Genomic DNA, 23,232 nt, shown 5'->3' with positions numbered 1-23,232 from the left:
AAATGCTGCAAGGACCCTGGGAACAAACAGTGGCCTGTTTCCACCTGCTCTATTAGTCTTGGTGGTATTTGGGAAGCACCATCCCTCCCTGTGACGGATGTCAGCACTACCCAGCAGGGAAATGCCAGTGCTGGTGGTGGCCCTGAGCCCCCCAGGCAGGAGGGCTGCCCTGCACTCCCCAGGGCCCTTACCCTGCAGTACTCGTCAATGGGCTTCAGCCTCTTCACTGCTACGTCTCGGACATGGCTCCTCCGGAACAGGATCTTGCCTAAGGAGAGAACACATGAAAGGGGAGGGTTAGGGGCATCACCTGCCATGTGGGACAGCACAGCAGCACCAAGCAGGCAGGGCAGCAGACAGAGTTTCATCCCTGACTCCAACCATGGCTGTTGGCATGAAAGCTGGATGACTGCCACCACAGTCCTGCCTGTGTGCGCTGCTTGAAGGGGGCCCAGAAACTAATGGGGCAGAGGGGGGTTTCTAATTTCATCCTGTAGGTAACACAAAAGGTTTTGCTTCCCTTGCAGTGATGGCACTATCTTGGAACGGACTGACACTATGTCATGACTCGCTCCTAATTCAGGGTCACTTTGACATGTCCATGCTGGCTGTGCAGGAAGCATCGCTGGGCTCCATCTGCTCCCCACTCAGCTGCCTCCCACTGTGGATGCTCCTGCCCTTCCAGGCAGACAAACCACACACCCAGCTCACAAGCAAATACAAGACTGTTGGTGACAGAACCCTTATAAATCTACACAGAGAAACCAAATAACAGAAGAAAAATAAACAAACTCTTTTTTTCTGAAACTAAAAAAAAAATAATAACCTCCATTTCTTTACTGGATGACATTTCTGCAAGCAGTTAAGATTAAATAAACAACAGGGTTTTGTGTGAAACTGATTTTAACGAAGTTTATCAAAATAATCTAGGAGCTGAGTTTCCCCACACACAAGGATGTCATAGAGTTGGTATTTTTTTAGCTAGAAGGGATTATATCTTCATATCCTTTTTTGGTAGTTTTCTTCCCTTTTCCTTTTGTGCTGTATTTATTTTAATATAATGAGACAAGAATAAATTGTATGTTCTCTTTGTGGCAGAAGAAAACAGTATCTGCCAGCATTATTTAGTCCATGAAATGTCGATGAAAAAACCCACAACATATATACCACACCCTGCTCTAAACTACTTCTGCCAACAGGCAAATATACTGATCCACAGATTGTGAGATAAGAAACTGGACTAAGAAATCAAATCAGATCCAAAATCTGAATATGTGGCTTTGACTTTGTCACGATTACACAATCTGAGAGGTTAATGAAATGGCAGCCTTTGACAGTCCAGTAGCAGAGTCTTGAAGTTCCCCCCAGATGCAGCTCCTTTTGGCTGCCTTTTCCTCCATAGCTGCTAATCTGGAAGGTGTTAAAGCCTTTTGTTTCAGACAGGAGAAAGTGGTTTATCTTTATCCCCAATTCTGGCAACAAAACAGTGTGTTCTGTGAGGTAAAGCCATTTCCTGGTGCCACCAGTTTATCTCTCTGGGTTCCCTGCGGTTATCTCATTACTGCGCTGGTGTTGAGCCATCCCTGTAGGACGTGATACCTTGTGGTCACAGGGGAAATCTTCAATGGGTGTCCGAGACAGTCATCTCAGCTTGAGTAAGTTAGTCAAAAGCTGCTGGAGAAGGAAAGTGACACTTCTATCTCCCTGCACTGACCCACTCTGGACACACCAAAACATTCTTGCTTTCCTGTTTCTCTGTCTGGTAAATGGTGAGAATTACCTGCCTCGAGGATCATCACACTTTACTTGTACTGCATAACTACAGTAAGCTGCTTTTTTGGGGGGGAAAGAGGTGGGGGTAGCTATGGAGAAAGGAGTAGTTCCTTTCTCAGTGCTTCAGAAATGCTGGTGTGGGAGATCTTGGTATTTTTTTTGCAACTTTTATAAATATACTGCAAAGAGAAAACGACATTTTGGAAACATTCTCGCTTTCTGTCTTTCCTGTTTTCAGTTCAAGCCATGAGTCGAAAGTTGAATGGGTGACCATATAAAAACATAAAGGAACCAAAGACTTAAACACATGAAAGATCTCCTGTAAATGCAACTCAGCTTTTCTAAAAGTAATAATAAAGAATGTTATATTAAACAGAGTATGAAAAAGACCCCAGGATATGATGAATCTTAATTCAGTCCTTAAATGGAGATGGAAAATATCAGGATGACTGTGGTGTTAGGACAAAACAAAGCCCAGAAGGTGCTTCCATTTTTATCCCGTCAGCAAAAGGAAGATTTTCCTTCTACTATTGGAAGCTGGAAAAGGCTCAATGAGGCCAGTGGGGAAGATCTCTAGCTGCCCAGTCCAATATGGCATTCAAAGCTGAGATCTGGAGAGGGCTGGGTATTTTAGAGCACCATGGAGTTGCAGTCAACAAGGAAAAAGAAAGAAGAAAAACAAGGACACTCTGCAAACACATCCAGTTCTGATGGGTAGCAAGGAGGGACCCCCTCACAAATTCTGGAGATCCTCAGACAGAGAAGTCTCATTGACAGAGCCACTGAAGTACCTCTAAGGAGGAACGGCTTCCCAAATGCCCAGCTTCTTCCCTTGTCTGGGAAGATAGACCATGCTGACAGAAGCTCAGTCAAAGCCACCACAACCGACCAGCAGGAACCACTGCAGACCCAGTGCGAGTTACTACTGCTTTCTCCAGTTCCCGCTTTTCTCCTGGTCTTCCTCTGAAAGCAAGGAAGGTCCCACAGGACTGGAAAAGGAAGGGAATGTGAGAGGCCCATGTTGTACACTCTCTACCTATTCCACGTGAGTGCAGACCCCATCAATGGAAAGCCTAGCCTAACAAGGGAGGTAGGGTCACCATCAATCCAGGGAAGGCAGAGAGCTGGGCAGCAGGAACACATCAGCCAGCAAGGAGCCTTCTGGACGGCACTGAAAGGAAGCATTTCACCCAGCACCAACATCAAGTGGGGAAGTTCCAGAGTGGCTGGTAAATGCAGAACAGCCCAGGCAATTTCCTCGTGAGGGTGGAGTAGTGGTTTATGTGCCACTTGGCTTTTCCTCTGGGAAAAGCCCCACCTCTAAGGAAAGGATCTATTCTGTGTGAGTACGTAGCGTGCCGCTTCCTCTCTCCTGAATTTTACTGCAGCTCTTTTAAGCCTCCTCATGCACTACAGCCCCGTTTTACAAAAGGATGAGTGGCTTTTAACCATGCTGCAGCCCAGCTAGGAAATGAACAGGAAGTCTGTCTCAATTCAGATGGGAAGTCATAGGTTACATGAAATGATGCTGCCTCATGCAAATATTTCATTCACTGATGTGCCAGGCTTGGACAGGGCCAAGGGAGGTCTGGCACATGATAGGAAGGGCTCTGAGGACAGCAGCACTTGGAAAGAGAGACGTGGGAAAGACACAGGGCTCCAGCCCTGCTGCTAATGCAGGATAACAGTATTTATTTTTATCGTTTTTTCTTTAAAGAAAATATTATTCCTAGGAAATTAATATGGATAAGAGGCAAAGTATCAGGTTTAACATAGTAGAGGACATCTTAAGTCATCCCTTCATCTCTGCGTGTATATATATACGTAGTCTTTAATTTCACGACCACACACCTCTTCTCTCACAAGACCTAAATTTCCTCCTGTATACACAGTGGGTGCACAAAGTGGGAGTAATAAAGCTATGCAGGAGACTGTCTATCTGGCAGCTGCTGATTCTGCAAGCTTAAATGTATCCTCAGAATATCACTTTATTCCTGTATCACCTCATACTTGGAGTATCACAGACTTTTAACAAGTGCCGCAAGGCCCAAGAACAAACCAGTTTAAATACATCTGAACACTCTGGTGTTCCCATTAGCCCACAGCCTGTGTTGAGCACACCAGAAGGGTCCACGATCTAATGCTTTGTAATAGTCACAGATGTGGTTTGTATAGGGAAGAAGCCCAGCTCCCAGGGGGCTTGGTGACACTGGGGAGCATGGTCTCAAGGGAGGACAGCACCAGGCACCACCAGGCAAAGAAACACTGCAAGTCCCTGTGGGGACGCCTAGCAGGAGAATCCTGTCTTTCCTCTTCAAGAAAGCAGGACACAGCCCCTACAACCACAGCAGATGCCAGCTGTCAGCAGCCACTGCCCTTGACTGGTGATTTGTAAGGCTCCCAAACAAATCTCCTGATCACACCTTTCACCACCAAGGAGAGGTGCTGCATATCTAGGCCCTGAGACCTTCTAGAGATGCCTTTGTGATCTTCCCACCACTGTGCCAGTGGCTCAGCCCTGAGCTGCCAGCTCTGCTGCTCCTTTGGAGCCAGGCAGTGAGCGGCAGCTGCTGCAGGGGCAACAAGGAGGCAGGGAAATTGTTTTTAGCTCCTTTCCAAATCTGACAGAGAACAGATTCACCTCTTGGTCTTACTCTCTGATTGCTGAGCTTGAGTCTCATTTCCAGGTATGTCTGGGTGATGGATTGGCCTAAGGACACCAATTGTTTGATGCAAACAGCCTCTGCCAGAGACTAAGAAGATACCAAACCCACTATCAAAGGGATGATGGACAAATGCATACTGACATTTAATCATGAATTCCAAGCACCATCACCACACTTCAGAATGCAGTAAGTGAAGCAAGCCATATGATAAATACTCTACAGTGGACAGCCTGAAGACTAATGGGAGCATTAAAAGTACTCTAATGTCTCATCCAATTTACGTTTAAAAGAGACATGTGCTGCCTTTGACTACAGAAGCTCCAGCTGTGGCGGTTCTGTCAGTTCTGTCTCCCAGGAGCAAGAAAGAGCTCCTGCTTCTGCCTCTTCATGTTGTTCTTGTTACTGTGCTGTTGATTCTCTGCCTTTTTTACCTGAAAACTGGGAGGTACCAAGTCTGTATGTATTGCCAAGCAATATGTACAACCTCAGATCAACTTCTCAGAGGTACTTGGGAGATGAGGTCAGACTCTTTTTGCAATTACACTGCACCAGTTGCATCAGTAAACAAAAATAAAGAATTTAGCCCTCATACAGTTACAGGTTCTCCTTTTGAGCTAAGCAGCTTCTTCCAGTGTAACTAAAACTATTTTGCTGTTCAAGTATTTTTATGAAGGCTTCTAATTCTCACACATGGCTGTTTGAATTATTTTTATACACCAAATAAGCACAGGCCTGCAATCAAATATGACATCAATTGCCCTCAGCCCATTTAAGCTGTGACATCCACCTCAGGGTCCTGCCAAAACTTTCGGGCACCTAACACACAGTCTATGCCCCAAATGGAGCATTTAAACATGCACTGCCACCTTGAAGTGTAAAACAGACACATCAACAGCACAACACTATGGAATAGAACAAAAAACTATTTTTCTCATGGAAGTATGTGTGATTGTCAATCAGATGGCAATCTGATAGCAGCCAGAAGGGAGGTGTGTTCCTTACAAAATAATATCTTACTTTTAAATGGGGATTCCAGTTTCCATGGATTGTTTCACCCATTATTTCCTGGAGTCAGAAAGTCAGTGCCAGAGTCCTAACACTGATGGCATTTGCTCCTGACAAAGAAAGGGGAGGGAAATGATTCATAGTGTTTCCACCAGTGGGAGGGGGAAGGACTTTTTTAATAAGTTAGAAACTCGTGACAGAGTCAGAACTGTTGGCTGCACTTGTCTTGCCAAAGAGCCTCAGCTGATAAAGGCCTTTGCTAATCAGCAGGAATTACTATGGAAGGTGACAAGAGGTGATGGAGACAGATGGGGCAGCCAGGAAAGCCACACAAGCAAAAACTATATTGCCCTGAGATGTGGGGGATGGTGGGGATAGTGTCTTCCTGCCCTTGGATCCTGTTTTTGATGTGCATAAGCTGCAATATTAAAGAAAATCACTGAGAAGCAATAAAGCATGGGAAGTAACATGGCTTGTATAAGAACAGCACCAGGAAGAGAAATCTTTCTCCATTAGAAGTGATAAGCAGAATATGCCCTTATGTGAGTAACTACAAAGGGAAACCAAAGACAGGCAAGTGGCGAGGCTCCATTCCCTTCCAAAGAGCTCCTACCTCTGAACCTGGCTGTTTTGCAGTGTCTGGAGGGGTGGCCATTATCCTCCAGGGACAACAGCATCGGCTCTAGAGCTTTGCTAGGACACACTTTGGGAATTCAAGCATCAGGCAATTCAAGCTGGAAGGAGAAAAGCCACGAGCACCAATACTGAAATTCAGAAGTGACAGATGGGGGCCATGGGGTCCAAATCTCAAGCTCTGTTTGTACAGTGTTTTGCATAAGCCAAGAACTACTTCATATTGCTCTATGTCCTGCTGCTATGACCCAAAAAACCTCCTATAATCTCCTGTAATCCCCCTCCTCAGATGCCCAGCTTGAAGTCTCCCACATCTCCAAAGCAAGGCAGGAATCAACGTGTAGGTAAATTATACAGAGTTTGGTCTGAATTGGGCAGACAGAAGTTGTACAAAATTATTCTTTCAATTTTCTCACTGTGGGGCAGCTCCCTGCACATTGGTCTGTGAGCACCAGCAAACCCAGAGATCCATCACCTCACTTAAAACAACTTTACCACCAGAGTACAGCGAAGTGAAGCAACTACCCCACACAAGAGGATCTCAGTATGAGCACAAGTCTCCAGAACCCTTAAAACTGAACTTCCCAGTCTGTGAGTGGTTGTAAAATGTTGGAAGTGTTGATTCAGTGGGTCAGGCCTTCAATTTCTGCAGTGAAATCAGTGCCTTCTCAAACTACACAGCTCAGCTTCTCCGAGTGAAAGTGAACTCGTGTAATTGCTGGATGCAAGTGCTACATTATCCTGCAAACAACCAAGGGCTCTTAATTGCAGAAAGCAGTCAGTGTGTCTGAGGGCAGAGGGAGGAGGGTGTTTACACCTGCAGCCAGCAACACCACCAGCTGGCACACCCTCACCTGAAGGAACCAACGTGATGATAATTCCGAGCCCCACAGAGATAAAGAGCCAAAAGAGGGTCAGGTTTTCAAAACACCTGGGAAACAATGCCTTAGGAAACAGCAGGGCTTCCTCACACAGAGGACGCAGGAGTGTACTGCTCTTTGCATAATCTTAGCTACGCTGGAAGCAAAAGGCACAGAAAACCAGGAGAGCCTATGCAGATCCAAAGTATCATCCTTATCTATGCATGCTTCTCCCCTAAGATAAGAATCACTCGTTTCATTTTGTTGAACATCCTCCAAAAAGATCCATTTCCAAATATCCAGGACCAAGTCATTTAATGTGCAAAAACAATGAGACTTAAATAATGATCAAACTATCTAGACCCTACACCAAACTGACCAGAGAAACATCAACCACTACATCTCACTGCTGAAACACTTGGTTTTCCTCCTGGCGCCACTGTCCTGTCTTCACCAAGGTAGTTAGTGGCTCCTAACCTGTGATTTCCAAATCAGTAGTGCTCCATAGTCTGCAGAGCTATGTTCCAGCATACCTTTCACTCCCTGGGCAGTGTTGGAATGATGTAGATCACTGTACATTGGCCCAACAAGTTTGGGAAGCAGCAGTTCCTGTGGGTATTATGCATTTGCTGGTGAAACTGGTTGTTTCATCTGAGCTACTTCAGTGCCTGACCCCTGAGAAGGAAAAGGCAAGAGCCTCTCAAATGCCTTTGTGCCACATTAACCATAAAAAATACTCCTCCTAAAGGGCAAGACCATGCCCCCATAGCTACACTCATAAAACTCTTCTGCTCTTTCCAAACCCACATCAAGTACCATCTTGTTCACTGGCATCTGGTAAAGTCACCAGGAGTCTTCCCACTGACACTTGGTGGTATGGACCCTCAGGAAAGGACCATATGGTCCCACCTCAATCTTTTGAAGCAGGAGCCTTAAGGAACAGAGCCTATTAAAACATTTGTGCTGTCTCATGAGTCCTGTAATTCATGCAGGAGTTGGCGTGACACTAAGCCTGAGACACCACCTCAGAGGCCCTGGGCCAGCACCAGTCTTGCCGACAAGGAACCTTTGGGCTACATCCACTGGGACAGGAGACCCTGCAGCAGGGTCACTGCAGGGAGATGGATGTGCACCACACCCTTGCCAAACTACACTGGAAAAGCACACCAAGGTCCCAGCCACATCCTCTGGTGTGATGGGCAGTAACACTGCTTGGGAGACTCCACCCTTAAGCTGGTTGGGAACGGGAGCTGTGAATAATATCTGCACTCATACCACGTAGATCAAAGTTATTACAGGGAGGCTGGTCATGCAAGAACGCGGTGCTGCAGCGTGTATTCTTACAGGAACATTGCAGATGGAAATTGAGGGGTAGGGATGCAAAGGTGGCTTCAAAAGGTCACAAAATGAGCACACACTAATGAAAGCCATAAAGCCAGTCCCTAGACCCCTCTGCTGATCAAGTGCAGAATGAAAATACATCTACCTTGCTATCTAGGGCCAGAGAAATCTTCCTGTTCATTTATTCTAATTGAAAACAAATTTTAAATTTCTGCCACAAAAGAGACAGAACTCTCTTCAGTGGAAGACCTTGATTAAGTCAGCTGTCAGGTTACACATGTCCCATATTGTAGGAAGTGAAATTCAGCAGCCAGATTGGCAGGGACAGTGCTCCACAGAGCAGCTGTGGTATTTGGAAGGCACCAATTAGCACAGAAATTAAACAAACAAACAACATGGCAGCAAACAAACTAGGTGTCTGTGCTTGTCAGAGGCTGGAACTCAACAGTTTGGATATCAGAGAGCTGTAGTAAGAAATGAAATCCCCCGTGCTTAGCAAAACAGAGCACTGTTCTTGTTTCCTAAATCAAAGTACTCTCCTGGAATCCTCCAAGTGAAACTGCTGACTAGTTTTAAGCTGAATTTTCACTAGAAGACAGTACAGAAGGTACAGAAGGTACAGAAGAAGCTGCTGAACGACAACCAGACCAAAACTGGCTGGCCTCTAAGTCAGGAAGCTCATCTACAGACCAAGACACCATCTCAAGCCACAAACATCATCCTCTGGTTCCAGACACATCTCTTCAATATGTCCTACTTTATGTGTTATTAAGACCATCTCTGGTAGGGATTTCCTCTCTGCTGCTCTGACCCCTGATAAAGCTACTGCTGTTTCAAAGGCTAACAAGCATGCACTTCAAAGCAGGGATGACCAGTTTCTGTGCTTCAGAAGAAGGGAGATAGGGCATTATTTCCAGCACATGTTGGGACTCTTGCTGGTGCAGTCACCTTCACACCAATCTGTGCCAACTTCAAAGCCAGACCTGCACTCCTTGCCCCGCCTCCTCTGAGCCCACACTGCAATAACCCAGCTGAGACTTGTGACCACAGGTATTGATTGGATCTGGCTGAGATGGAGATGATTTAGCAGCAGAGCACGGTGCTGTGCTTTGTACCTGTAGCTAGAGAGGTGTTGATAACACCCCAGTGTTTTGGCTACTCCAGAAGCAGCACTCACACAGCCTCACCGCTGGCTCTCTAACACTGCCATCACCACCACCAGAAGGCTGGGATGGGCAAAATCTTGGGAGGGGACATAGACAGGACAGCTGACCCAAACTGACAAAAGGGATATTCCAAACTACATGATATCTTCTCAGTACTAAGAGCTGAGAGAAAGGAGGAGAAAGGAGGGGCATTCATTATTTATGACACTTGTCTTCCAGAGCAACCATTATACATAATGAAGCTTCGCTTCCAGGGAAGTGGCTAGGCATTGCCTGCTGATGGGAAGTAGAGAATAAATCTTTTGTTTTCCTTTGCTTCCACATGTGACCTTTGCTTTCACTTTATCAAACTTCCTTTATCTTGACCCACAAGTTGTTTTTTCCCCATCTTATGTCCCCCCTGCCTGTCCTGCTGAGGAGGAGAGTGATACAGCAGCTTGATGGGCACCTGATGTCCAGCCAAGGTCAACCCATAACATCACATTGCCTGATGAAACAGCCTTTGGGTCAGGTCTGTGGCCAGGCCACCCAGTAGCACTTCCTCTCTAATTCTTGACCATGAAGCCACCCCTATGGCCCCTTCCCAGCGGATGGATGAAGGGTAACCCACTCCTGTGGCAGGCAGTGGACACGATGGCCCATGCGGGCACAAGCAGCCTGCACCAACATGAGCCAGTTTCTGGTCACTCGGCTTCCTAGGGACAGCAAAGCTCACTCAGACTGCTCCACCTTGGCTGCACGACTCCAAGCGCTCACACCAGCACTTATCATGGCTCAGCCGATGCACAGGAAGAGGGGAAATGATTTTATAATTACTTATCTGATAACCAGCCTCCTTCACACCCAGCTCCTCTGTGTGTGAGCACGGCAGCCGCTTCCAGCTCAGGCCACTTAATGCAAACTACACTCAAGTGTGACTTGGCACCAGCAGTGCCTGCTGCTGCCAGAAGACGGTGGAGGACAATCTGAAAAATTCCTCTCAGTTCCTTCACGTGCAAGTAAATGCAGTGTTAATGCTGCAAGAGGACAGAGCTGCTGCCCTGGATCTCAGGATGCTGAGCATCTCCAGCTTTCCAGGGCCGCCTTCTCCTGGGTTCAGCAAGGTGCTTATGTGTGACCAGAGGAAACAGCACTGTCAGATGTCAACAGCTTTGCCCACTGCAGAATAAAAAGCCTCTTTCAGAGATTAATGCTCTGAGCAATTACTTACCCCATGAAAGGAAAAGTGTCTTCAGCCAAGGTGACACCAGGACCCTGGGACCATGCACACTTTTGTTTCCCTTTCACAGTTAATATGGGCTTTTCATTTCCCAGGGAGAAGAAAAAAAGGTGGACTGGAAACTACTGTTTTGCTATTTTTTTATTTTAATAAGGATCACTGGGCCAGCAGCATAAAAACATGAACACAACCCCAACTTTATTGCTGAATTAAAGAAAAAACACTAACATGAATAGGCACAGAAATCTGAATTAGGAATGTGAGCTGGTAATTACTCTTTTGGGCCCTGATTAATTGCATTTGAAGCCACAGAGACACTGAGCCGCCAAACGGGACTAACTGCTAACAAAATCCACCCCACAAACAAACCTGTCTTTCTCTCCCTGTGCCACCACACAGGAATGGCAGCTCCCCAAATGCCGACTGCCTTTGTGTCCTGGTGTGCAGTGCTGTTCAGGTCTGGACAGAGATACAAAGTCACACTATTGGGTACCTCAGATAACCCCTCTGAGGTAGTCCAGCCTGCAGACTTGTGGTCTCCCAGCAGAAGGTCAGGAATGGACAGATGCCATCTCCTCCACCTCTAGATGGAGGATCACTATCTGTGTGTTTAGCTGCAGCAATTCAAGAATGCAGCTCCACTAGTCGTTGCATTTGGTTGGGTCAAAGATCTCTATAACCCAACTCCCTGTCTGCAAGAGTGGACAGTAAAAGATGGGCAAGAAATTCAAGAACAGGATACATGTAATGAGAGTCTTCTTGTGATACACACTTTCTATTCCTGCACAGCAGAGCTTAGACATACAGGGAATTAGGAAATAACTTTCAGCAACCAATGTTGGCTTCATCCTACAGAAACTGCTCTAGCACATTTTTGAACCCACAGATTTGTGGTCCCTATAGAGTCCTCTGGAAATGAATTTCATAATTTAATCACACAGTTTGTGATTTCATCCTTCCTTTTGTTCACTTTAAGCTTGCTTTTCAGATTTCACAGGCTGCACCTGGGTTTTGCATTCTGAGAAATAAAATTAATCATGTTTTCCTCACTCTCTCAAATTTTTGGTGATATCACAAACTTCTACTCTATCCCAACCATCACCTTGTTCAAGACTGAAGACTTTTAGTCTATTTATTCCTGTCCTACAAAAGCCAATTCACCTCTGTAATCATCTCTATCATCCTTCTCAGCACCTTACTTTATTACGTACACTTTCTGCAAGGCAACACTAGACCTGCATACGGTATTTGAAATGTGGGGAAATCTTGGATTTCCACAGCTGAAGCTCTGTGTTTTGTTCCCCATTCTTTGCCTAATTCTTTTCAACACCACCTTTGGCTTTCTGACTGCTGCTGACTGTTGAGCTGCAGTTTTCATGGAAACACCCACAGAGCTACTGAAATCTTCCTAGATTGCAACGGTTCTTCTCCCCCTCTGCCCTCTCCACTGTTTTGTGCTTACCACCACCAAACTGCCTTTTTACCCGATATAGTATGAGATCCTCCTCCAGCGTTTTTCAGTCAGCTCCAAATTTGAGTACCCTAAGTGAATTTCATGATCAGCCAAGTTACTTATATCACTAGCACCTCCTAGACCAGATCATTCAAGAATCCCTGCTGGTAAATCCATGTATCTTTTCAGACAGGAAGTTCTTAAGTCTTCATCCCCAGAAGATGCATTGTTTTAAAATGTAGGCTCATTGACACCTGTTAGCTTTCAATCCCCTATTTTAAAAACTTTTCTCTAACACTTTTATTTCAAATGTCAGAAACCAAGGATTGTTGTTAATGTCCTCAAATGCCAAAGCATCAATCCTTAAATGAAAGCTCCAACCTGGCAGAAAATAAGCTTACAGCCTATGTCAGTCATACATCAAATAAGACGAAAGGCTGTTAATACAATTATCTTCTTATTGCTATTTTGGGAGGCACCGTAGGTTTTGATGGATCTGGAAGTAATTGGATCTCTTAAGCCATAATTTACGAGCACGTCTGTCTTGAACAATTTTCCACATGGGAAATTAATCACATTCTGCCTAATGGGAGGAAAAATATCCCTTTGCAGTTTGAATTGGATTTGCCATGGTCAATTGGATGTGGGATTCCTCTTTATCCCTACTCACAATCTGAGGTGTAGTGTTGCCATCCAAGATTAACTATGCTAGATTCCACAGATGAAGGTATTTCACTGATGGGTGATACTTTTATGCAATGCCTATAGTGACATAAGTCAAATATACCAGCATGGCACAGCCACAGAATGGGATTGTGACAGGTGTCAGGAATTGTAGATAATTATTGCAGAAACTACCTCCCAGTAAATTTCAGTGGCAGCTGCTGTACAGTCCACACATATTTTGGTGTTAGTCCTGTGAAAAATAAATAATTGGGCCAGATTTAGGAAGCAGGCGGTACATCTCCCTTCACCAGCAGACCAACACAGATCACTTGGACCCAGCTGAGCTGAAATGGCTCATCTGCCACTCAGGACTCTACTCAGAGATTCAGCTCAAGCCACCATGGACCTGCGTTCCGATTTCAATGTGAGGAACAAGTTTCCAAGTCACACAACTTCCTAAAAGAGTCATGGTCCTGGGACGGGTACCTGTATCTCAGGTACAGCAGAAGTGAATTTAGTTGAGGCAATGGATTGCTTACTTGAAATCACAACACCAGAAGCTCCACTTGGTAGAGAAATGCAAGACTTCTCAGCAGAGTCATTGCCCATCCAAAGACACAACCCTGGGCATGAGGTCCTGGGACATGTGACTGGATGCTGAAAGTCACTAAATGCTGGAGCAGTGCTGCAGCTCTGAATGACACAGGACAAGGTATCAATGGCAGCTCAAGGACTCACAGGTCTCATGTACCATGTAGACATTTATTCCTGACAGTGAACTTCTGCAAGACACCACAAGGAATTGAATTGAAGGTTCCTCATGTGCCAGGCTAATGACTTGTCGGGAGGCTGGCTATTCTTTGTACCTCCACTGGCAGTCAAGAATGAACTGTCCAGAAACTGGGGCTGGCCTTCCCTAAAGCTTTTACTGAAATCATTTGCCAAACTTCAGGTTTAGATTTTAATCCCTTCCTGTGTCATCATCAAAAACCCATTGTGCAGAGCAGATGTCCTGGTGCCGATTCATCTCTGCTGCACATCTGAGAGACACACTTCTTGGAAAATCCCAACTTGTTTATGGTTCCAGTGGAAACGGGGTGAGAAAGAGAGACTCGGAAAAAGTGATGGAAAATGAACCAGGAAACTAACACATCAGCTGGCACGGAGATAAAGAAGGTGTTTCCAGGTAGGAGGAAAAGATCCGTGTCTCTGGAATCCGTTGACTTTGCCATTAAGAAGCTGAACACAGAGTTACTCAATGTTTCTTTAAGGCTGAAAGACTAAAGGAAAACAGGATGGCTTAAAGTAAAAAAGGAGTAATCGTATGACTGGAAACTATGAGTGTCCCTAGCCAAGCACCCAAAGCAACTGAGTAATGTTCATTAGTCAGTGACTTTATTGGTACTTGGGACTTTCGACTTCTGAGCAAGATTTAGACCAAGAAGATATTCTGGGGCATGCTACTCTATTTATGTTTGCATGGAATTCAGCCTCACCCCGCATAATATTTTTCCATGCTGATTTAGGCAGAACCAGCCCTCACTTTTTCCCTTTGCAGGGTAAGAGTGGGTCCCCTTCTTGGGATCAGCATGGTGGAAATGCCACTTCCCAACCAGCAGCGTGAGGGCAGAAGAGATGGCTGAAGAAGAGTGGTTCTCTTGCAAAGAATCTAAAGATATTTTCCAAAGTATTTATTCACAGAGCAGAAACCCACTGTCCCAGGCACAGTACAAACACAAGACAGTCCCTGAGATTAATTTGTTCACAAACAAAATCCTAGGTGTTCCACTGCGGCTTTGAACAAATTAATAAGGAGCAGAGAAGTGTCGAGCACCTGAATTAACACTGGGCACCTGTGCAAAACAAAATCCAGGTCATACCTCAAAATTACCTGACTGCAAGAAATACAAAGCATCAAAGGCTGCCTGTTCAGCATATGCTTGATGCTATACTTGCCACAGCAATGGTGGGCCAGATTCAGCTACTACTAAGATCCTGTGAATGAAGGGATGGTTATAGAAAGAGAAGGGAATTGGGACCAGTGGAGCCAGTGGGACCAGTGGAGCCCAGCAGAGAAATTTCTCAGGCACCCAACAGCCCACACGATATAGCAGAACCTTCCATTGCACTCATCCGCAAGACAGACAAGAGAGTATTTCCTGCTGAGTTACATAAAACCATGTGGCTGCAAATGGATTTGAAAGATTGGGCTTTTTCCTTTTAGACAGACAAGAAGAAGGAAATAAAAGCATTTCTTGCAACTGCTACAATGATTGCTCTGTGATATGAAGCTTTCTGAATGCAGTATTCATACATGTACACTTGAAAGAGCACATGCAACTGAGGGACTGGTGGTGTGGTGACACGAATTATACTGGTGCCACTTACAAATCAGAGTGGTGTTGTCCAGAAATCATGAAGTTTTGATTAAAAACCAGAAGCAGCTTAGGAAAACATTAGATTTTGACAAGTTTCTACTTGTAGAAGTAGATTTTAGTCTACTGGGTAGACTAAAATCCCTCTTTTTGAGGCTGAGATCTTACAACCACAAACTACTGACCCTTCACATCCAACTGCTGCATATTCTGAATTAATCTTCATCACAATCTTTTCATCATGTGGCTCCAAAGAAACAAATCACAGAAAGACAGCATGAGAGCTCAAGAGACCAGCACATCCATTACCCTGATTCATGGTACAATCAACTCTAACTATGGCACTGCTGGGGAAGTCTGTTTAACCTGTAGTTACAGACCTCCAGAGCAGAGAGTCCTTACCTCCTCAAGCCATCCAAAATCACCTCTCCAATGCACTATGACAAGGAAGGAGGATGCACATTCAGTACATTTAAGACATGAAGAAAAGTTTAGGCCTCACTCACCACCTTACTTTTTATGTTATTTATCCAGGAAAAGTACCAGATGGATCTTTTTCACAGGTGTTTGTCTTGTTCAGGAGGCGGATTTTTAAAATTTTTCTCTGGATAACTCTGTTTTCCACATTGCTTATTTTAGCTCATATTTTATAAATTTTTGTTCATGTGCCAAGAGGGCAAGACAGGTGTATTTCAGATACTGCACTGGAGATTAATTAAATAACTATTACTTGAAAAACAGGGCACTCACATGAGCTTTTTGGAAATACAAAAACAAAGAATCTAACAAATTTCTGGCATTTTGAAGGCATATAGAATATTTTATTTTTAATGACAAGCAGATCAGTCTCCTGCAGTCAGATCTTTAGACAGCTCAGCTTCCTGGGAGTGATTCAGGAGGGTCACTTCTGAGTCAGCTCAACCAGTCAGATTGCTTTAGATCATCTTATAACCCGCAGAAAACCTGCATCAGTAACGAGCCACAGCATAAACCCAGAGTCCCCAAGGAGCCAGAGGCATCACAAATGGGGAAAAGAAAAAGTTTTTCTATGCCCTTTCCAGGCATTGCAGTAGGGAAACACTGCAGAAAGGCAAGCAGGTATTTCCAAATGGAAAAGCCATTAATGGGAACAGAGTCTGGCCCTAGGACTCGTACGGATCAGAACCAAACTGAGTGACATCGGAGCCGGCGTCTCATTGCTGCGAGTGAGAAACCAGCCCAGCTGCGCCATGAGATTAGAAACACATGGAGCATCAGTGAGCCCCTGGGACACAGCAAACCATTTCAAGCCATAGGTGAGAGGAAAAAAAAAGAGATGAGCACAGAAGGGACAGTCTGACAGTCCCTTCATCACGTGCTGGCATTGAGATGGACCCAGAGGACTTCAGAAAGGAACACAAACACCTGCACTGGCTACTCTGCAGCACCAAAGGACCTGCGTGTGGCTCATGGGGCTGAGGAAGCCAAGAGAAGCTGTGTCCTTGTGCCGGAAACACGCTATGTGCAAGGATAGAACCAAGACACAGAAGTTAATGAGACTGAAGAGGATTATCCCCTCTCCCCAAGGGTCCATGGGTAAATACAGGTTTTCCTGCAAGCATACTGCCACTTAGGGTGATAGCTTTCCTTCCACTGTATTAAAATAGCTAACCAGTTTGAAACAGAAGTCAGATTTCCAAACACACATGCACAAACACACACCAGGAACACACACTGACACTTCAGAAAACAGGAGTCAGGGTCAGATGACACTTGGGCTCTTCTGAAAATTTCCTGCTGGAGCTTTTACACTCTAAAACTACCCTGAAATAATTTGAACACCCCAGGCAGAAAAGCCAGCTGCTTTCCTAGGTCAGCCTGAGACCTACTCTTGAGAACCTTCACTTGCTCACCCAAAATAATCATGTTCTTGGGGTGGAGGATTTCACTGCCTTCCCCAAGATACAAAAAAAGACCAGTTTGTGACCCCCATATGCCAATGGGAGGCTCCCTGTCTGCACCAGCCTCTGCTTGCATGAAGCCTGGTTTTATAAGCCTGAGAGCATTGCTTTGAAGGAGGACAGAATGGGAATGAGAGACTATAAATCACCTGGGAAGAGCAGTACTTGGCTCTCTGGACCTCCTCAGTCCTACACCCCCACTCTTCTAGTGTGGTACCACTGTCAAGAGAAACTGTGGCTTTGGCAGCCTAATCTAAAACAGACTCCTGTGGGAAACAGCTGGACACTGCCAGGGTGAGGGACTGAGCTCCCACTACTTCCACCCCTTCAAAAACCCACTGCAAAAATCACAGATCACCCTGAGCTGCCCCACCAAACGCCTCAACGCTCTGATGCTCAAATCCTTACTCCCTTCTTGCACCCACCACCCTCCCATCCTCTGAGGCTGCAGCAGTGAACCCTCCTCTCTTTATTACACTACTGCACACAGCAGCAGCCAAGAATCAGTTTTTCCTTTGCAAAGGAATCAATTCACCCTAATGTAGTAATTTCACTCTCTGGTAATTAAAAAGCTTAAGCTCCAACTCACACTTCGAAGCATATGCTCAGATGGAAGGAAGACTAACAAAAACAGTCAGAGCCATCATCAGAACCACCCCTGTGAAAGGCCTAATTCCCTATATTGCTTTAATTAAAAGTGGATGAGTAGCAATCTCTCAGCCCAGAGACCTTTAAGAGAAATAAAGTCAATCTATAGGCTTATGAAAATAAAACAGGAGGATGGAAACAAACACAAAAATCCTGCCAGTTTTAGGGCTTACCAGAGGATTATAACATCTGGACGCTCTTTTCAAGGGGAGGTGAACCGAGAAATGGATGGTGTAGAGAGGAGACAACCACGCCTTGAAGTGAGTATCATGCACAGGGAGCTGTTGATGGGAGAAGAGGAGCAGAAAGCTGCAGAGAGGCAACAGCCTTGCCCACACACTTCTGTCCTCATGGCTGCCTGGAAGAACACTCCTATCTGCTGACACCACAGAACAAAGGACTTGGTTGAATTGCAAAAAACCAAAAATGGGCCCAGGGGAGAAAATCCAAATAGATGATGAGTATAGCTGATCTCCAGTGAAACAGAGAACAAGTAGTGAGGAATAATCCATAAAAGCTAAGTATTTATCATCATTCTTACAGCAAGACACCACCCTGCTCCAGAGGACATCTGCAAAAAGATGTGAGCAGGGAGGCTTTCAACACAGCAATACCACCAGTCAGGGAATAGGTCACTACAGAAGGACTTTACTGCTGCAGTATTTAAGTGCTATGCAATGTTTTCCGGATTTGTTCTTCTATTGCCACAGGGAGATACGGCAATTCTAGTTTGTCTCCCTTTTTCCCCAGTACAATATGTGCAGAGAGTCTGGGGGTAGATTTGGACTCTCTCTCTTCTACTTGAGTCCCCAGGTCTTCTATTTCCTATTGGTAAAGAACTTCTGGCAGTGGGGAAAACTAGGGACACATCTCGGGCAGAATTAGTAACTAAATATGGGCTTAACTGGTGATTCCCAAGTTCATACCCTGTGGGTAGGGGGACAGAGAGAAATTGAAACCAAGCCCCCAAAGTGGGCTCCACTGGTCCCACTGGTCCCACATCCCCAGGGTAAGCCTGTATGGTAGTGGGTGCAGGATGTCATCTTGGGCTTTGCTGGAGCAGTGTGGACACATGGATGCTCACAATGAACAAAACTCTTTTCCACTTGGGCCAGAGAAAATTAAAACCTTGTGAAAGTCACTTTGTCTTAGAAAGAAAGCAAGTTTACTTTGCTTAGCTTTATTACAACTTAGCCTTCTTATCAGTCTGATTTCATTCTTAAGTCATTTTAAACCCTAGTATCATATAATCTGGCAGCTACAGTGATGGGTTTTACACAGAAAAACAGAGGGAAAGGGTTTTCAAAAGCACTCAGACCCACTGTGACTGCTCCTGCTGAAGTCAACAGTAAATCCAATGATACCATTGGGAGCAGAGGTCAAGGCTGAGCAGGCTTGACACTACAGAAACTTATGGGTGGGATTTTCAATCTCTTCCAAACCGATTACTAATAACAAAGTATATTAAAAGTAAAGAGCTAAGCTGTGACCCTGAAAATATTTACATATGTGCCTAGCTCACAGATTGTAAGTAATTATGGGAGGCCTGATTTCTCTCACTTTCTTTAATGGAAGCCAGGAATAAGGGCCCAGATGCGCGGAAAACCTGGCTCACGGACAGGGTCAGTTACAATGATTTTGGTGGAATTACTCAGGCTCTGCAGAGACTTTAAGCATGCACATGGAAAGACTTCTTAGAAACACCAGGATCTTTCTAAACCTTCAGCTGCACAGTGACATGCAAACACACCAAATGAGAGACTGTGATGGTGCTGGATAACAGCGTTAAAATCCACTCTCTTCTAATCGACTGTAGCAAAACTTGGACCAGAAAATGAAGACTAGTTAAGAACAACTGGAGGGGTGTGTGTGTTTTATTATTTGTGCAGATCTAACATTGTGACATGCACTAACCTAACTTCAAAGGATGAAACATCATTATTACAAAGCATTGCATTGAGTATAACCATTTCCAGGCTATTATGCAAGCCCAACTGAAATAATATTATGGGTACAGGATTATTCTTGTTCTCTATTAATCCCAAGAGGAAGAGGGATGTGACTTACTTTCTCATCCTGACAAATCATCTCAAGACACTGCTGAATCAGACATGTTTGCAGCTTAAGAGGAAATAAGTAAAAATGTTCAGCTTTTATTACTAAGTTTGAAGATTCATTAACAGGAATGTAAAACTAAACCTCATTTAAATCCCTTCATTGTTCACAATATAAATCCTTAGATTGTGTAGCTACACTGGAATGAGAAAAAAAAAAAAAAAAAGATTTAGGGGAGGTGACCTTCCCAGCTATTAGTTTCCAGGCAGTTTTACTCCCAGGTTCCTGCACAATACAGCAGTCTTCCCTGCAAACGTTTCAGGGGAAATGCTTTACTTGCATAAAGGCTGCAACTGTTCCCACTGCAGTGAAGCCATAAAACTATTGCAGTTGAACCAAAACCTGATAACAGCTTAATGGCATAAAGCAATATTTGGACTAAATTGAGCCTGATCATATCACTCTAAAGTTCTTTTCCAAGTTAAAAGACTTTTATTTATAGTCTTTACTTACACCCAAGAGACTTTGACATATTTTAACTAACCTGCCTTCCTTGTCTTCTTAACCTTGGTCCCTTTCCAAGAAAAAAAGATGTCTTCTGACCACGAATGGGTTTGATTTCCAGGAGCAGAATTAACCCAAAACAAATCCCTTGTGTTTATTCACTGAGTGATGGTGCATGTTCTGCGGAGTGAGCTTAGCCAGTATTTCCTTGATGAAAGGGGTGGAGGGCAACAGGCTGGAGTTACCTCTCCTACCACATCAACCACTTCCATGAAACAAATCTTTGAATCCCACCTATTCCAACTCTTCTGGTTTCACAAACAGCACTGGGAGAGCAGACTACAGCCAGACCTACCAGTGGATTGGTGTCGCTCCTACTGGGACCCACTGAATCTCCTCACACACATCACCCCATGCTGACAGAGTCACCTCAGGCTGCTGCACTGCAGAAGCATGGCTTAGACTGTGCAATCCTGGCTACAAACACAAACTGGACAAAGCAAAGCACACCACAGCCTTCTCTTCACCTGCTGGGTACACACAGGAGGGACTTCAGAAATGCCCTGGTGGTCAGATACCACTGCAGCCACCACCACAGCCAAGGGAGGCTAATGCAAGGACAACTCAGCAGTATTTAAAGACCACAGAGTCAATTCACCCTCTCTTTGACAGGAATGGAAAAAACAACATTTTTGTCTAGGGTAAGGGAAAGAAATTGAAAACAAGTATTATATCAGGTTGAACACGACCACAAGAAAAGCCTTTTCCTGTCTCTGAGGGTCTTTTTTTTGCCTTGTGTCCAAAGGTGTTTTCAATCAGATCTAGTGATGTGCCTCCGAGCGCCTCCTCTGCTCACAACACCGTTCACATCTGCTCCAGACCTGGCTGGTGGTGGGCATGTGACATGGTGATGGCATCACACAAGATGCAGCAGTCCCCAGGTCTGGACACCTCAACTGCCTGCAGCAGCATTACCCTGGAATGCTCTGTGTCTTCATTTCCCAAACACCCTTTCCAGAGCTGCTCTGCTCTCTGGGAAGCAGCAGGGGTACCTGTTACCTCACTAGCAGGGGTACCTCACTGCCTTGGCTTTGTCAGACTTTGTTAGACCAAGAAATGGGAAACGAGGCCCAGGCAGGTAATTCAAGCAAGCTCTTAGTGGTCCAGCAGCACATCCCTGGCCATGGGAAGCAGCAGGGAGCAGGTGGGGTAAGCAGGGCAGTATCATACTCCAGCGAAGCAGCTTTTGCATGGCAGACAGTGTCCTCCTTCCAGCTGCAGGCAGCTTACTGCTGGCTCTCCCAGCCCCTGTCACCATGTGCCAGAGCCAGCAGCAAGCGATCCCTTCTTCTCCCAGGCCCTAGAAGAAGATGGGGGTTGGGATATTGTGCAAGAGTAAATATTTACATAGCCAGGGCCTTCCTTCCCCTGCCCTGTATTTTCTCCCCTTCTTAAAATGTCACAGATCAGCTGTTTCCATAATTGTGCAGGAAATGAGTTCCCTGCTGGCTGGCAGCTTAACACTCACGTGTGCTGGGTCTACTGTAGCTGCACTGCTCACCTCTGCTGCTGGCCCCTGCATCCACCCAGGATCTTTGGAGGATGTGGCCAGAGGGGAAATGGGACAGTCAGGGATGTGGCCACAGAGCTGCCTGTGGCTGTGGCAGTCCTTCTCACAGCTGCAGCTTAGAGGAACCCCTATTCCCTAGTCCACGGGTCAGATCAGGATCCCGGGAGACCTGACACTCTGTTTATGCCACTTCAGAGCAAACATCCAAACCAGACTAACAGAGTTTCCTGCCTGCACACAGCGGCAAGGGCACTCAGGAAATTCAGGCATATTTCAAGCTTGAGACTTTTTCTTTGTTCTTCGGACAAAGCCTCGTTCACTGGAGATGTTGCTAAAAGGATTATTATCTATAGGAGACTTCTTTTCCCAAGAGGAAATCTGCTAAACACACAAATCTGCATTTGCTATGTTTTGTACGAGGCAGGATTAATACAGGAACATTCTTCCTTCTGCTCTCCGCATCTAATGATTTAAATAGACCAGCCATGATGACATTGCCCTGTGGGAATAGGCCCAAATGCCTTTCTCCTGTACTCCAGCCTGATGGTTTTACTCCTGGCCTGAGATAATACCAAACTACCCCGCATTTGGTGAGAAGAGTTGGAAGAATTTGGTGGGAATCACATCCAACAGTGCACTCAGTGAAAAAGTGAAGTCTGTCCACCAGCCTGAACACCAATAAAACCCCATCATGGGCAAACCAGATTGCAAATGTTTTGCATATTCCAGGTCAGCCCTGTGCTGTTCAGAGCCCTGAATACAAGAAGCACCCTGCAAGTCTGAACTTGCCGACGCTTAGGATGTACAAGCAGAAGGAATGTAATTTTCTGCTCTTTATTTAGAGGTGGCAAAACCCTGATAGAAAATGACATGGTGGAAGTGCTTAACTTCAGACCCACGGAAATTTGAGGGCAAACATTAATTACCTCAATCCTGAGTACAAGCCTGGGGCCTGTATTAGCACCTCTCTGAATGGAAGAAGCTCAAGAGGATTGAATTTCCCACTTCTAGGACTTACTTTCCTTTCGTCATCTACCTATGCCTGGTTTCCTCTTTCTAATTCCCACGTTATTTCCTTCTCTCTACCTCAGCTTTCCCTTTAAATGGGACTAAACTGTAAGAAAGAAACCCCACAGGAGTAGACACTGCCATGGGTTATTTCATTATAGTGAATATAGATTAAGTTTGGCAAATCCCTGCCTGCAGTATCCCCTCACTCTGCTGCTGAGTATAAAGATCCCCTTATGAGTAATGACAAACATGTTCATGAGAGCCTGGAAAAAGCTGCATTGTGGAGCAGGGAGGTCTGCAAACACACCAGACTAGAGAACATCACCACCTAAAAAGCTCAATAGATA

The 23,232-nt window shown here is 45.2% G+C and overlaps 1 protein-coding gene across 1 annotated transcript in view; it reads right to left on the bottom strand.

The window, feature by feature from the left end:
* The window catches only part of SH3PXD2A (SH3 and PX domains 2A), a 253,922-nt gene that overhangs the window by 152,871 nt on the left and 77,819 nt on the right, over window positions 1-23,232 (bottom strand). Inside the window, exon 4 of the mRNA XM_039553504.1 lies at window positions 192-268. Within this exon, the coding sequence (XP_039409438.1) occupies window positions 192-268 (77 nt within the window). The remainder of the gene's footprint in view (window positions 1-191; window positions 269-23,232) is intronic.

This window comes from Corvus cornix, chromosome 6 (assembly GCF_000738735.6).
Source record: "Corvus cornix cornix isolate S_Up_H32 chromosome 6, ASM73873v5, whole genome shotgun sequence".
Taxonomy (NCBI): domain Eukaryota; kingdom Metazoa; phylum Chordata; class Aves; order Passeriformes; family Corvidae; genus Corvus; species Corvus cornix.
This window is presented reverse-complemented; position numbering and strand designations above follow the sequence as displayed.